The sequence below is a fragment of the Peromyscus californicus genome, unplaced genomic scaffold, assembly GCF_007827085.1.
Source record: "Peromyscus californicus insignis strain IS unplaced genomic scaffold, ASM782708v3 Scaffold_7__1_contigs__length_154581171, whole genome shotgun sequence".
Classification (NCBI taxonomy): domain Eukaryota; kingdom Metazoa; phylum Chordata; class Mammalia; order Rodentia; family Cricetidae; genus Peromyscus; species Peromyscus californicus.
In genome coordinates this window covers 69,921,954-69,937,293 of record NW_026294595.1, presented here as the reverse complement: position 1 = coordinate 69,937,293, position 15,340 = coordinate 69,921,954, and the positions used below count along the sequence as shown (strand labels likewise).

The window sequence follows — 15,340 nt, the reverse complement described above, 5'->3', positions numbered from 1 at the left end:
CCAGGCACAAACTCCTGCCTCATGCTGCATTTTTAGAGCAGGTGCTCTGCTGGCTGCCAATACCTCTTGGAGAAGTGAGTGTTAGCCTGCGTTCATTTCAGGTCATGCTTCCTTTACTAGTGATGGAAGGCCAGTTACAAGCTCTGAGATGTCCAGAATCTTGCGTTTGGGATCTGTTCTCCTTAATGCTGTCTTATGGGTGTCAACAATGTCTTGGGCTTCTTTTATCAAATCTGAGACACTGTTGATGACAAGGCAGTCATGGCACTTACAAGCACTATAGTGGTTTGAATAAGAGCTCATATGTTTGAATGCTTAGTCATCAGGGAGTAGAACTGTTTGAAAGGATTAGGAGGTGTTGGAGGTATGTCACGGGCAGTGGACTTTGAGGTTTTAAAAGCCTGAGCCAGGTCCAGAGTGTCTGTCTGTCTGTCTGTCTGTCTGTCTCTCTCTCTCTCTCTCTTTCTCTCTCTGTACAGATGTAGCTTTCAGCTATTTCTCCAGTATCACACCTGTTTGCCACCGTGTTCCTGCTTTGATGATAATGGACAAAACTTCTGAAACTATATACAAACCCCAGTTAAATGCTTTCTTTTGTAAGTGTTGTTTTGGTTATGGTGTCTTTTCACAGTAATAGTACAGTGACTAAGTCAAGCACTAAGAAAGCAAACTTGCTATCAGTTGTAAGATGTTATGATTCCAAAGATCAAGAGTGAAATTTAATGTACATCTTTGAATAGGTAAGTATAGTGATTCAAAAGTCTAATTTAAAGCAGCCTAATTCTAAGAACTAGCTGGGCATTGAAGGGAAAGCTTAAAAAAAAAAAAAAAAAGGAATACTATGACATGGATCCCATGGATGATAACATAATAAATAAATCAATTTTAAAAGTAGAGTTGGGATGTTCATGGCCAGCATTGGCGTGAGGGGGGGTGGGGGCTGTTGCAGAATTAACAGCATAAATAATACCTACAGCAGCCCATGTTAGTAAGAAAGACACAGCCATGCATCAGACCACCATCTTTGTAGACACTGGTACCATATTATGTAGACATAAGAATACACTTGACCTTAGAGTTTCATTAGGCACATTTAACATGCTGTCACAGGACATCTTTACAGGAACTATGCAAGATGGATAGCATCGCCTATGCTTCACAGGCCAAGAGATGGAGTGAAAGCTGAAAGATTTGAGTGAGCGGCCCTCTGTCTACCACCACTGGAGCTAGCACTCAGGCCCTGGCCTTCTGCTTGCATCTTATCCATCCCTCCCCAATGAACTCTGTTTCTGTGCTCCTGGCAATATCATCTTGTGACCCGAAGCACAGTAGTGGAATTTTCTTTTTTTGTTTTTCCCCTCCCCTCTAAACAAACAAATAATTCAGGTGCTTCCATTGGCAGATAGGTTTTTTTAGGTGGAGAAAATAGCATCTTTTCAAAAAGATTCCTTAAAGAGAGGCCTGAGCAAGTGTTGAGTTCAGCTTTCAAAGAATGAAGATATCGCTGCCATGAGGGTGGAGCAGGCCTGTGTGTGAAGTCTTTATTGCTAGTGCTCCTTCTAGTTATAGGCACTGGAATGAATAAAATATTGTAACCTTGGCTTCAAATAAAGAAGTGCTTGTTTGGGGATAGAATCCTAATGAGCTGTGATTAATTTTTTTGGTTTGACTGAAAGTGGGTCTCTTCACAAGAGATTTAAAGTATTATGAATATTTTTTCAAGGGCAATGAAAAGAACAGACCATTATTTGTGTAATATCTTTGATAATTATAACTAAAGGAACCTTCTAGCATGGAGTCAGAGCTGTCATTCTCTACTAGGTGCAATCACCTTTCCTCCAGAGCCAAAAGGCAGGTCTTCTCTGTGGGGAGATGTGGAGATTTCTCACCTTAGGAGATGGGTGAGGTTGGAGAATGTGATCAGATCTGAAAGTAAAGAAGGAGACAGTCCTAAGGATTTGGTTAGGGAACTTTTTAGTCTTTGTCTTTTCCCCTTAAAAAATAGAAATAGTACAAAAGATTTGTATTTTTTCACATCTCTAAATATATAAAATGTGTAATTTTGTGTGAAAATGAAGTTTCTTTTAAACACACAAGATATGTTTATACTTAAACGAAACTTCGTAAGTTTTGACCTAAAATTGGTGATCACTAACTGTGGCACTGTTTGCCTAAGATCCTCTCACTCATTACAGGACTCGGGTAGGGAGACTAACCCATGACAAATAGCCTCAACCTTCTCATTCTAGCCCGTGAGTTAAGGCTTGGCTGGTTTCTAAGGGACCTTAGGATTCGAGTGTGTTTAAATTTATGGGAGTATTAAGAGGGAAAGAACTGAGTTGTCTAAAGTTTATCCTCTGGAACAGTCCTGTAAGCACATAGTTTGACTTCTATAGGGGAAGTTTAAGAGTTATCAAGAAGATGGCTTCTTGAACCAGCTGTGCTTGCCTGCATAGTCTTTCAGCTTCCATAGCAGAGAGATGTCTACTGCATGCCAAGTACCTCACTAGGTGCTGAGAAAACAAAGAATAAAAATTATCCCTGTTAGGAAGTGGAGACTCCATGCTTAATATACATGGTGTGTGCCTGATGAGGTTATATAGGTCTCCAGGAATATACCTAAGAGGAAGAATCTTTTCCTTGAAGGAAATGGGAATCATTAAAAAAATGTGTCCACACATTGTATGACTTGAGTTTTAGATGGTGCATAATACAGAAAAGATGGGGTAAAGTAACAAGAATTTCATAACGGATTGGATTAGTCAGGGCTCTCTAGAGGAACAGAGCCTATAGAATGAATCTGTATATAAAGGAAATTTATTAGGATGGTTTACAGACTGGTCCAGCTAGCCCAACAATGGCCGGACCAAGAATCCAGTCATTGTTCAGTTCTCAAAGCTAGATGTCTTGACTGGTCTTTAGTATATGCCAGAATCCTGAAGAAGTAGGCTCTAATGCCAGTGAAGGAGTGGGTTTGCTAATGAGAGCAAGAGTAGACAGGCAGAGACAGAGAGAGCTTTCTTCTTCTTCTTCCCTGTCCTTTATATAAATAAGCTGCCTGCAGAAGGTGTGGTCCAGATTAAAGGTGGCGTAGAGGTGGATCATCCCACCTCAAAGATCCAGATTAGAAGTGAGTCTTCCCACTTCAAGTGACTTAATTACAAGAAAAATTCCTCAGAGGTGTGCCCAGTTATTTGGGTTTTAATTAATTCCAGATGTAGTCAAGTTGACAACCAAGAATAGTCACCACATGGATGGAATCTGAAACGTACTAGGGAACACAGATGTATTGGAGCAGAGTTAGAGACCATGGAAAAGAAATATGTTCTTTCAGTTTTATTGATAGAAAACTTACAAATACACAAGTTTATGTAAATTAGACATATTCTCTAGTATTTTCATACTTAATATCTCCAGCTACTTGGGGGAGAGATTTGCAAGAAATCTTCCAAAAGTGTATAAAGTTATTAGACAAAGGAGATTCAAGTTCAGAATTTATCATTTTGTTGAACAAAATGAAAGTAACAATGCATAGACTAGAATAATGTTAAACATTAGATTTTTCTCAGTGTTTATGACCTTTATGTGCTTGAACCGTGTATTGGTTTTTATATAAAAGCTGTTTCAGCAACATCTTCAGAGTATGGTGGATTCAGTTCTAGACTTGATCTCAGACTCATTCAGGATACACTGAAACAACAACCTGGCTATAGCATCAGAGTACCTATACTTACAGGTCATGGAATGGCTGCTGTAAGTAAACTGCAAAAACTCTGGGTTTGGTGTCCTGGGTTTCGGCACCAAAATGTAAGTAAATTGATGGCTGAAACTGCAAGGAGACAGTTAAGCCCTAGAGGGCGAGGTATCCCAGACACCTCGAACTACTTAGAACAAGAGCTCTGCCCTGAAAGTGTCCCGGACACCTGGAGCTGTTTAGCACAGCTCTGATGGCTGGGACTGCAAAGAAACAGCCCAACCTTGGAAAGGAAGGTTTTCTGACATCTCGGGAGAGTCAGGCTTGGAACTGCTTCAGCAATGAAGGGTTTCTCTTCGGGAAAGTCAGGATATACCTGGTGTGATGGGGGATGGTCTCCCCACAGGACACAGCAATCCTGCTCCTCTCCTGGAGAGCCACAATCTCTGGCTCAGTGTTACCAGCTCTTTCTCGCTCAGTCCACTATGGGACGTCTTAGCAAGGTTCTTCTGTTTAGCTCCCCCTTGCTCAGTCCACTATGGGGACATCCCAGCAAGGTTCTTCTGTTCAGCTCTCAATGAATGAAGGTCTTCACTCAATACTCTCTTGAGAAAGAGGTTTATTTGGGAAGGAGGAGTCCAGGAGAGTAGCTGCCTCTACCAGGGTGGAGAGAACAGCTCACAACTGACCCCCCGGGCAGGGTGGATTATATAGGATGTCTAGGGGGCGGAGTCAACTGTGATTGGTTAGTTTATTTTCTGCCCAGGGATTGGCCAGTTTTGTGAGCAAGGGGCAGAGATGGCCCTGATTTCAGGGCCAAACTGTGTTTCTTTCACTGGCCTTTCTTGGCTTTTTGACACTACCGCTAAGGCCAGGGCACATTTCTTTCACTGACTCTGATTCTAGGGACCAAGAGTGTTATTTTGGTACTAGTTTCAGAGTCAGGGCATATTTCCTGGGTTCTGGGTTTGGGGATAAAGTGTTCATTTCTCTGGCTCAGGTCCCAAACACAGGCTGTGTTTCTTTCCCTGGTCCTGGGCCCTAGGGCCAGGATTCTACTGTCCTGCTCTATGATTGGTTGATTTCACAAGTCAGTTGGATAGGGGCAAAGATGGCTCTGATCTGAGCTAAACTGTGTTTCTCTCACTGGCCTTATTTAGCTTTTTGACACTACCTCTAAGGCCAGGGCACATTTCTTTCACTGACTCTGATTCTAGGGGCCAAGAGTGTTTCTTTGGTACTGGTTTCAGAGTCAGGGCATGTTTCCTTGGTTCATTTCTCTGGCCCAGGTCCCAAACACAGGCTGTGTTTCTTTCCCTGGTCCTGGGCTGTCCTGCCCTGTGATTGGTTGATTTCACAAGTCAGTTGGACAGGGGCAGAGATGGCTCTGATCTGAGCTAAACTGTGTTTCTCTCACTGGCCTTATCTGAGCCATCCTTCCCTAATTCTGGGCTCCAGGGTCAGGGTGGGTTTCTCTAGCCAGCCCCTTTTCCCTACAGCTGCCACATCAGAGTACCCTTACCTAGAGGTCATGGGATAGCCATAGCATCATAGTACCCTTTGAGCCATCTCCTAGCCTTCCCAGTGGTTAAATTCTTTCTCTTAAGTATCTAAAACCACAAGATTTCTCCTTGAGCCATTTATTATTATTATTATTATTATTATTATTATTATTATTATTATTATTATTGCTTAATGCAAACTCAATAAAAGCTAAGACTAAACAGATGAGGATAAGCAAGAAATTTTTGGAAGAGAAGAACAACCAAGGAGATTTGTCCAACTGCAGATATTAAAACCTGTCTTGAAGCTTGAAGCAGGCTATATGAAAGGACAGAAGAATAACAGGAGGCTAGTATCATGATTCTCATCTGTTTCCTAGCTCTAATTAGGGAATTGCCTGGAAAGTACAGCTTTATATTCAGTAGCTTTATACTCCAGCCATGATCATTCCTTGGATGTGGACCTGTCAGAAGGGTATATGATCTTGGGCCAGGCAATCCCAGAGGGACTGCCTGCTGACTGAACTGCTGCACTGGTTGGGACAAGAATTTCCTTGTTGAAGCAACTGACATGCTCTTCTCATGTCCACAGCAGTCTCCAAATTCTGTTGTGTGTTTATTCTACTCGCCTGTTTCTATTGATTTTATTCTATGATAGCTCCTACTGTAAGAGATTTAACAGAAGCTCTGTCATTACTTGGGTCTCTGTAGGGTGAGACCCAAGGGACAAGGATCAGAGGGGCCACAAATCAGTCCTGCTGAGGCTTTGATGTAGTTCTTGTTCTTCTCCAGCAGATGGCTGCTGCTGGAACTGGATGTGGAAAAACGGGGTGGGGAGGTAGTGACGTAAAGATGGCATTAAGGGTTACTTATATTTTGTAGGTATACAGTGGTAGATGTTTCTGTTCATGGTGTTTACTCCACCCTTGTGCTGTTTAAAGTTAGATAATTCTTGCCGATTAGTCTGTCTTGTTGGTGGGGTCAGAAGCAAAGTTAGGAGTAGGGGAATGATATGCCTAGCCTGGAATTATTCCCTAGTTTCTTAAAAAGCTAAGCACTTCCTCCCAGTGAATATATCTACAAAAACAAAAACAAAAAACAAACCAACCCCCTGCACCTAAGTTCGGAACACTTAGGGGAGGTGAAAAGACTGTAAGAATCAGAGGACAGGGGATTTGTTGTGTCATTGTGTCTACTAATAATGTCAGGAGCTACTCATCAAGTCTCACAACCTAAGTCTACCTAAGCAGGAGCTGAACAAGGACAGCAATAGACATGCCCAAGTGGATAGGGGAACTCTCACAAAGGCTCAACCCTACACCAAGAACTACAGTCAGCTAAGAAGTTCCGAGAGTGGGAGAAATAGTCTTCTCCAGGGAAGAGTACACCAAATGGTCATCTAAAACCAAGTGGCCAGCATTGAAAATATACATATAATAAATTATACAGACTGAACAGGTTGTGTTTAAGAATATATGTGTATAAGAATATATGATGTTCAATTATCAATGAAAAAAGAGGCCATGAATTTGAAAGAGAGTAAAAAGGGGTCTGTGGGAAGGTTTGGACAGAAAAAAAGAAAAAGGGGAAATTATGCAATTATAGTCCTAAAAAATAAATAAAACAAATGCTAGACACTCACCATATCAGCCTTTTGGGACATGTGCACTTTCTTCCCATCTGAGTGCTTAGGCACAGAGAGGAGGTTTTGTCCCTGTCTGATGTGCACTGCTATTTTCCCTTCCCACCACTTGGTGGATGTGGGACCCATTCATGGGACCCTCAAGGCCTGAGCCTGGGCCTGGTCAAGAACACGATCCTCAGAAAGGAAATGGAATAGATGTCTCCAGGATTCCTCAGGGAAGATATTCCTGTCGGTGAAAGGGATTTACCACAGAAATGTCCATCTTCTTCCACTGGACGTTGTCATCAGCATGTGATTCTTGGAATGGCCCTCATTGAATCAAGGGGAGTGAATCTAAAGAGATGAGAACACAGTGGGGAAGTTGTTGATCACATGTCTCAGAACAGAGCCTAGTCCTTGTCTGTTAGAAACTCAGCTCTGCCAGGGGCAGATAGATAAGTAACTGCATACTTACTAAAAGCAAGGGTGTCGTGGTGCTAAGGGAGGGTGACTGTATGTTTCAAAAGCTGGGCAAGCCAGGCTTCTCTGAGAAGGGAATAGTTGCTCAAGGATACAATAGAGATAAGGAATTTGGAAGAACATTCCAGACAGAAGGAAAAGGAGGTACAAAGGCCCTGCATGTATTCGGAACACATTGTGTTCAAGGAACTATGAGTAGCCCTGTGCCTAGAACTGGGGAGTGGTAGGAAGAACAGCTGGAGACGAGAGAGAAGTAGCAGGCTACTTACCAAGGACTTTCAGCTCTTACTACAAGGGAAGTGGAGATATGTAGAGATTTAGGAGGAAGAGGAGGAGGAGGCCTATAGTAGTAGAGGCAGTGGAGAAAAGTTAAAAGGAAAAAGAAGTAGTGTTTTGTGGACTAGAACAAGATTTGAGGTCATCCAGGAGTAAGGTAGTTTTTAATTATCTTGAAAAACTTGCATCAGGAACCATGTTGCCTGTTCCAGTGTGAACGCAAAGAAAGCTTCGTGAAGTTCTTCGCTCCAGAACCTTCTTTTCAAAAGTCCATCAAATTGATTTTAGCATCATGTGTATCCAATGATGTACACTAATGCAAGCGCCCTCACCAAATCCTATGTGCTACCCAGGGTGAATCTGAATGGTGTGTTGGGACTTTCGTTTCTAGAGATATTTACTTAGTACTCAGTGCTTGTGTGGGAAAAATTACATTGCTTTTCAAATCAAATAGCTATAGGTATCTTATTTTATTCTTGAATAAAATTTTACATTGAATAAAATGTATCTTTTAGTCTTTTGTTTAGGGGCTTGTTTTTCCATGTTAATTTGGGACTGTTTTAAAGTCAGTGTTAAGTAGAGTGGGGAGTTCTTTGAGGCATTTTCTAGTAAGACATAATTGACCCAGCAATAAGTGACCGTTCATTCTCCAATACATGAACACACATCATACTGACTGTACAGGAACAGTGTGTTTACCTTTAACACCAGGAAAGGTATTTCTTGTTCAATTCTTCACTCCAGGTTATTCATGGATTTCTATATAGGGTCAATACTTTTTATTGAGTCTAACTAAAAATCTAATGTGTCACAAGCCAGCTCTTTAGTTTTAGCCACAAATCCATTGAGATCAAGAATGGACATTTCCTATGAGGATTCGTCATGAAAACTGCATGATGAGCTCACATTGACTTCCACTGAAGAAAGGTTTATTTTGGGAAGCAGGGTTTTTTAAATGGATTCTTTTGAATTACTCTAGGTCAAAGAAGAGCATTCTTTGCCTTTTGTTGGGAGGGAGGGCAGGTGGTAGAGGAAGGGAAGTCCTAGCATTTGTGAAGTGCCTCCTGTACCAGTGTCATCCTCTGAGCCCAGTGGCCTAAGCTGGGCAGTGGTTACTTTGTTGTCACAGAGGATGCTGAGGCACCTAGATGATGTCTATCTTGCTTATAGTCATTCTATAAAGAAGTATGGGAATGAGATTGGCATCTTTGTGACCTCAGAGCCTGCATTCTTCAGAGGGGTTGGCTAGTGAGGATGGAAGTAAATGTTGTATGCTACCCTTGATGTGTGTGTTTCCCTAGGTCTCACTCTTATTTCTGTCAGCAGCTCTTGGGACCTTAATGGTTTTGAGAAAAGGAGAGCACTGAGGTTGTTTTTATGTCACTTCATATATTTATTACTGTGCACTTTGTGTTGCTCTTTAAATGTAGTGCCTTAACTGTTAACCAGTCCGAAGACTACAGTAAGATCACATTCCTTTTACTAAGATGAACTTTTTTTTTTAATGTGTCACACTAAGATACTTTACAACAGGACTGGAGAGATCTCAATGGTTAAGAACATTGGCTGCTCTCCCAGAGGACCTGGATTCAATTCCCAGCACCCACATGGCAGCTCACAAGTTTCTGTAACTCCAGTTCCAGGGATCTGATACCCTCACACAGACATATATGCAAGCAAAACATCAATGCACATAAAAAAAAAAAACATTAAAAAAAAAAAGCTACTTTACAACATAAAGACTTCTTCCTGAGATTGAGAGGCATCAATTTGCAATTAAAATCACAAAGGAAATGATATTTAAAGAATATGTAATACTATGATATGAATCATGTTTTGTTATTTGTGCCTGAGTCTGAAAAAGTAATTACCATTATTGATTTACAAGAGGAGAATTGACAAGGCACACTCAGGCAGCCTAGTGATGACGCTAGGACTTTTAATTGCCGAACTATTGTTTTGTTGACTTTCTGTCATCTCTTAGATAGTCTCATGATTGCTCAAAATTACCCTGCTCTAAATGTCATATCAAATTGGGGGTGGGGGGGAGAAAGTTTGAAAGGATAATATTATCCAGTGATTTAATCATAATTGCCATGTATTAATTTTCCTTTTTTCTCATCATTTGTCTGTTTTTTTTTCCTTCCAGAAGAAAAATTCAAAGTGGAAACAAGAACCATTGCTGTTGACTTTACATTGGATGATATTTATGATAAAATTAAGACAGGCCTGGCTGGTCTTGAAATTGGCGTTTTAGGTTTGTATTTTTGCCACATTTATGGCTTGTCTTGTTCATTCTTTGGCTTTTACTGTGTCTTTATTTTCTCTTTGGAGGTTAGGTGTCTAGTAGTAAAATGGTTACTGATCAGTTGGTCAGTAGTGGATACTAACCTGTATGTACTTGAAGCTTCAAAGTGAGGAAAGAATTCTTTTTGCCAGTAGTAGGTCAAGGTCAAGGATGCCATTGAGCACACTGCAGTGCTGGTATAAGACAGCATCTCATGTCAAAGCAGGCTGGCTGAAAATGTCAGTAGGGTTTAAGCCAAGAAACTCTGCTTTAAAGTTACTGGTTGAGGGCTGCAGAAATGGCCCAATGGTTAAAGCATTTGTTGCACAATTCTAAGGGCCCCAGTTTAGATCCTCAGAACCTATGTAGATGCAGTAGTTTGTATTTGTAATCCCAGCCTTCCTAGTTTCAGATGAAAGATGGGGACAGGAGAATCTCTGAAGCTCATGGACCAATTAGCCTCGAAGATGCAACATCAAATGACAAGAGACCCTGTAGTTGGTAGTTTGCCTGTGTCCCACCTGGCCCACAGTCAGGATAAATCTCTCTCACCCACCAGTCCCGCAGCCTCTCGGACCCAAATAAACATACACAGGCTAATATTATTTTTAAACTATGGCCATGGCAGTCTTCTTGTTAACTAGTTTTCATATCTTAAATTGACCCATTTTTATAAATCTATACTTTGCCATGGCTCGTGGCTTACTGGTGCCTTTACATCTTGCTTCTGGTAGTGGCTAGCAACGTCTCCCCTGATCTGTCTTCTTCCTTCCTCTCTCTCTCTTTAGAATGTCCTGCCTAACCTTATTCTGCCTCACCATTGGCCAAACAGCTTTATTTATCAACCAATCAGAACAACACATTTTCATAGCATACAGAATGATATCACACATCAAGACCCTGTTTTGTAAAATTATTGAGTGAATACTTGTTGAAACATAATACAGCTTTGGTTTTGATTTCTAGTTGAACTCAGATCAATAATAAAAACAACTATTGCTGGTGTTCCCATAATTACTGAAAACTCACTACAGTGCTTGCACATGTGTTATCTTCTTAGCTGGGCTCTGCTTTCTGTTTGCTTTGTATTCTGTATTCTACCATAACTATCTCCTTGGCCATTGACCCTTCTAGCAAATGTGTTACTGTGTATTGCACTGTAATTTTGAGGTCACTATGAAAGCCCCTTTGTGGGCTGAATTTTCCCTTACTGCTATGTTGTATTTCAACTCTAATGTGCAGGCTCAGTGCAACCCTCTAGAACTTAGGAAGTGAGTCTTATATTTCTGTTTGATTTCTCATGGCTTCCTAGTTTTCTTTTCACCTTCTTCCTTTTTCTCATCTTGATAGCATCCTTTAAGATAGTCTAAGTATCAGTTGATTTCTAATAAGATGCAACAGTTTGTGCACATGAATGTGTGTATTTGTGTGGGGAGTGGGGTTTGTTTTCCTCAATTGCTTTGCTTCTCAGTTTTTGAGACAGGGTCTGTTACTGACTTTGGTGTTCACCTGGTCTCTTGTTCCTGCCTTCCAGGACTTGGCATTGTAGACCCATGCAGTTGAACGTAGGGTTTGTTTTTTGTTGTTGTTGTTCTTGTTTTGTTTGTTTGTTTGTTTATTGTGGGTGCTGAGGATCTGAGTCCTCCTGCTTACATGGCAAGCACTTTACCAATTAAGTATCTCCCCAGCCCCTAAGACCTAGCAATTAATATTAAGTTACAGGAAGAGTTTTTTTCGGCTGAATATTAATTATAACTAGTAATGGTAGAAATAAAAATATCACTAGAATATACTCTGTTTGAATAGCATTAAGCACAAAACTATAATCAATGCTTAATAAGGAAAATGCTAAAGCCCTTTGTCATGAAAGAAACCTTAAGTTTTCAGTGAGGTAAATGGAAAGAGAACAGTTTTGAACTGTGCAAATTTATACTGAAAGGTCGCCATAAACTGATGAGACTATGAATGCTGTAGGCTGAGAAGTTGGATCTGGAATCTGTTATGTAAAAAGTAAGCAGCTGCTCTTGTCTTCCAGGCAAATGCCAGTGAGTACAGACTCCAACAAGCTCATAAAGCTTCACCGTTTAGAGAAAATCACCTCCTTACTGCCTTGACTCAGAAAGCAACTGGTTAACAAAATAGGATGGCTGTAATGTTTACTTGATTTAGGGGAGACTCTCATTTGTGTTCCAGATTGGTTTGGAGGACTCTGGACAATACATCACAGATGTGTAATTTGCCAAGGCCAAGGAAGTAACCTTGGGCTTGAAACATACCACAGATAATACTTTTTTTTTTTTTTCGCAAATTCACCACTGTGACTTCTTTAACTTTATAAAAGGGAGATTCTTTATTCTGGAAGGTCAAAGAAAGGCCCTTTGGGGAAAATGTAGTTACTCTGTGATTCAGGTTTTAAAAGCTACTGTAGCCTTTGAGTGTCCTGGGCAAGAATTTCCTTCATGCCAAATGCTTTCATAGTCCTATCTGCCTGTAACACCCACCATGGTATGTATAAGCTCTACATGAAGTAAGGAGAACCAGCTGGTACCAGATAGTGGTGTCATCCTGGCTTACTTGATGTTTAAAGCTGTGTTATCCAGAACACCCACTGACTTTGGGTTCTATTCATACACCTTGCCCAAAATTTTAAGTGGCCTCATTTTAGTAATGATATGTATAGATAAATAGAGCTAGACTAGACCTTATTTTCTTCCTATGCCTTTTGTAAGTGAATAATTACTCTGCTAATGTCCTTTTTTTGTATATAGCTTTTATTTTTAATTTTTTTGACAATTTCATACATGCAAATAATGTATTTTGATCATATTCAATCCAGTTACCTTCTCTTGTCCCCTCTCCCTCCTTAACTCCCCTTTCCCAGCTCATCCTCCTTCTGCTATAATGTCTTCATGTATGTGTGAGAAACAGACCCAGACCCATTGACTTTAATTAGGATTGCTTGCAACAAACACAATTGTGTTGTTGAGTTATTTTTAATTAGTGTCTTTCCCTTCTCATCAACTAAATGCAAGATTTAAAAAAATTCTTACCAGTGTACATCCCTTTTCCCCATTAAACTTCAGAAATTTGAGAAATAAATGCATTCCAATTATCTCTCCCAAAGCCCATATTTTCTGTATTGTTCTGGAGCAGTCAGATATAAATGTTCTATTTACCAAACTAAAAGACAGTTTGAAAAGAAATATTCAGCAGGTTAGTATCAGTCAGTTCTGTTGGTGTTCCTAAGCTTTCCAAGTTCCTTAACACAAGACCAAGAGGACTTAGCTAATTTCTGAAGAGCAACTTGTCAATAGAGACGGCTTTCTTAGCTTTCATTCCCTGAAACATCCAAGGAGGTCTAGCCATAGGAACCAAGGGTGTGCAGAGCCGTGTTGAGGAAAGCTGTAGAGTTGTGTGGAAGGAAGGGAGATTGAGCACAGGGAATTATGATTCTTTGTAGTCCTGGTTGACTAAGAAAGTTAGGAATAGAGCATCTTACTTCTTTAGAGGGTTTTAAAATCTATAAAGTTGTAGCCTGTTTTCTTGCTGTTCTCGGGAACTTTAAAATTTTGTTTTAAATTGTCTTCTTTTGAAGTATAAATGCCTCTAAAAGAAACAGTGGTACTTGTCACTTTCATCTTGTTTGGCTTAGTTATTCATTTTATTACTTTTGTACTTTCAGCTAATCAGTCACTGTCTTAGTCACTGTGTTAGTGCTGTGAAGAGACACCATGACCAAGGCAACTCTTATAACAGAGAGCATTTAATTGGGGGCTCGCTTACCGTTTCAGAGGTTTAGTCCCTGATCATTAAGGCTGGGAGCAGGTGGCATGCAGGCAGGTGCTGGAGCAGTAGCTGAGAGGTATATCCTGATATATATAGGCAGAGAGAGAGAGAGAGAGAGAGAGAGACTCTGGCCTTGACATGGGCTTTTGAAACCTCAAAGCCCACCCCCCAGTGACATACTTCCTTCAACAAAGCCACACCTCCTATCTCAATCCTTTCAAATATTGCCACTCCCTGGTGTCTAAGCATTCAAATATATGGGGGTGGTGGACATTCTTATTCAAAACATCACAGTCATTTTGAAGAAGATGGTTGTTTTTGTTAGTGAAAGGAATGGAAAAATCATTTTGAAATGGGAAAAGGTAGACTGAAAGGAAACTGTAGTTATAGGTGGATGATCAATAAGATGCCAAAATGGGGGCAGAGCAGGAGAGCATGATCAAGTTCCTTGGGAGGTAACAAAGAGAACCTTGTGCTTAGAGCCCCCCACCTTTTCATGAAGCACAAGTATAAGTGACTGGAGCTTAAGAGTGAGCAGGAATTATTAGCTGAGGTGTGTAGGACAAGATCCCAGGACTATAACAGGAAGACTGCATGGAAAGGGAGCAGTTTCTATATCACTGCCAAGATACAGTATTCCTTTCTAACAATCCAGGACAGGTGAGATTTCCTCTTGTCTGCTGCAGTCTCACTGGAACCACCCAAAGTCAGCAGAGTTGTTACCAGGCACAAAGTCAGTGCCCACCATGTGTCCATTTCACATGCCAGCTGCAAAGCGTGTGTCTCTAGCCACCTATTTGTGACTAGGTGACTATAAATTCTAGACTCCTATGGCTCACTCAGGTCTCAGCTGTCAGGTTACCTCACAACCATTCATAACTCTAGTTCCAGGTAATCTAGTACCCTTTTTTGACCTCTGCAGGCACCAGGCATACGTGATACACATACATACAGGCAGGCAAAGCACTCATACACATAAGATAATCTAAAAATCAGATTTTACTTTTAAAGAGCCAGGCTGTATCTAAAGTACGTATTATGTTTTCCTTCTTATATTTAAAACATATTTTGAGGTACAGTATGCTACTTACATGCAAGAAATAATGTGTGTTGATATAATCAGAGTAATTGGCATTTCTGTCATCTCAAACCTTTATGTTAGGAACATTGAAAAAACTGAAAATCCTGTTAGTTATGCTAAAATCTGCAACTGATGGTTGTAAATCATAGTTACCCTGCTGTGCTGTAGATCATGAAGAGTTATCCCTCCTATTCAGCTGCACTCCTGTACTCTTAACTATTCTCTCCATCCTCTCCTTCTTAGGTTGGTCCTTACCTTTGGCTAACCATCATTTGGGTCTCTATACTCGTTTGTTAATTGATTCCATAGCTATAGCAGTAGACAACAGTAAAACACACCATCATTTAAGTTGTTTCTGCTTTCATGAAAGATAGCCATTAAGCAAGGGGTTGAGAGTATGTTGCATTAATGAAAGAAAGATGTTGAGCCAGTTATGTGCATCACATGTGATCTCCCTGAGAAAGTAATGTTTAAATTGAAACCAGAGGGCAAGAAAAGAGGTGTGGGAAGGGTTTCCAGGTAGAAGGAGCATCATGTGCAAATGCTTGAAGCCTGTATTTTGAAGGACACAAGAGATGATTTTTAAACCTGGAGCAAGGATTTTAGAGGG

The 15,340-nt window shown here is 40.6% G+C and overlaps 1 protein-coding gene across 2 annotated transcripts in view; it reads left to right on the top strand.

Moving 5' to 3' along the window:
- The window catches only part of Hsd17b12 (hydroxysteroid 17-beta dehydrogenase 12), a 135,577-nt gene that overhangs the window by 79,873 nt on the left and 40,364 nt on the right, over window positions 1-15,340 (top strand). The window contains exon 4 of one of the 2 annotated variants that reach the window (XM_052723842.1): window positions 9,726-9,833. The exons of the other annotated variant lie outside the window; for it this stretch is intronic. Within the exon in view, the coding sequence (XP_052579802.1) occupies window positions 9,726-9,833 (108 nt within the window). The remainder of the gene's footprint in view (window positions 1-9,725; window positions 9,834-15,340) is intronic. 2 annotated transcript variants of the gene reach the window in all.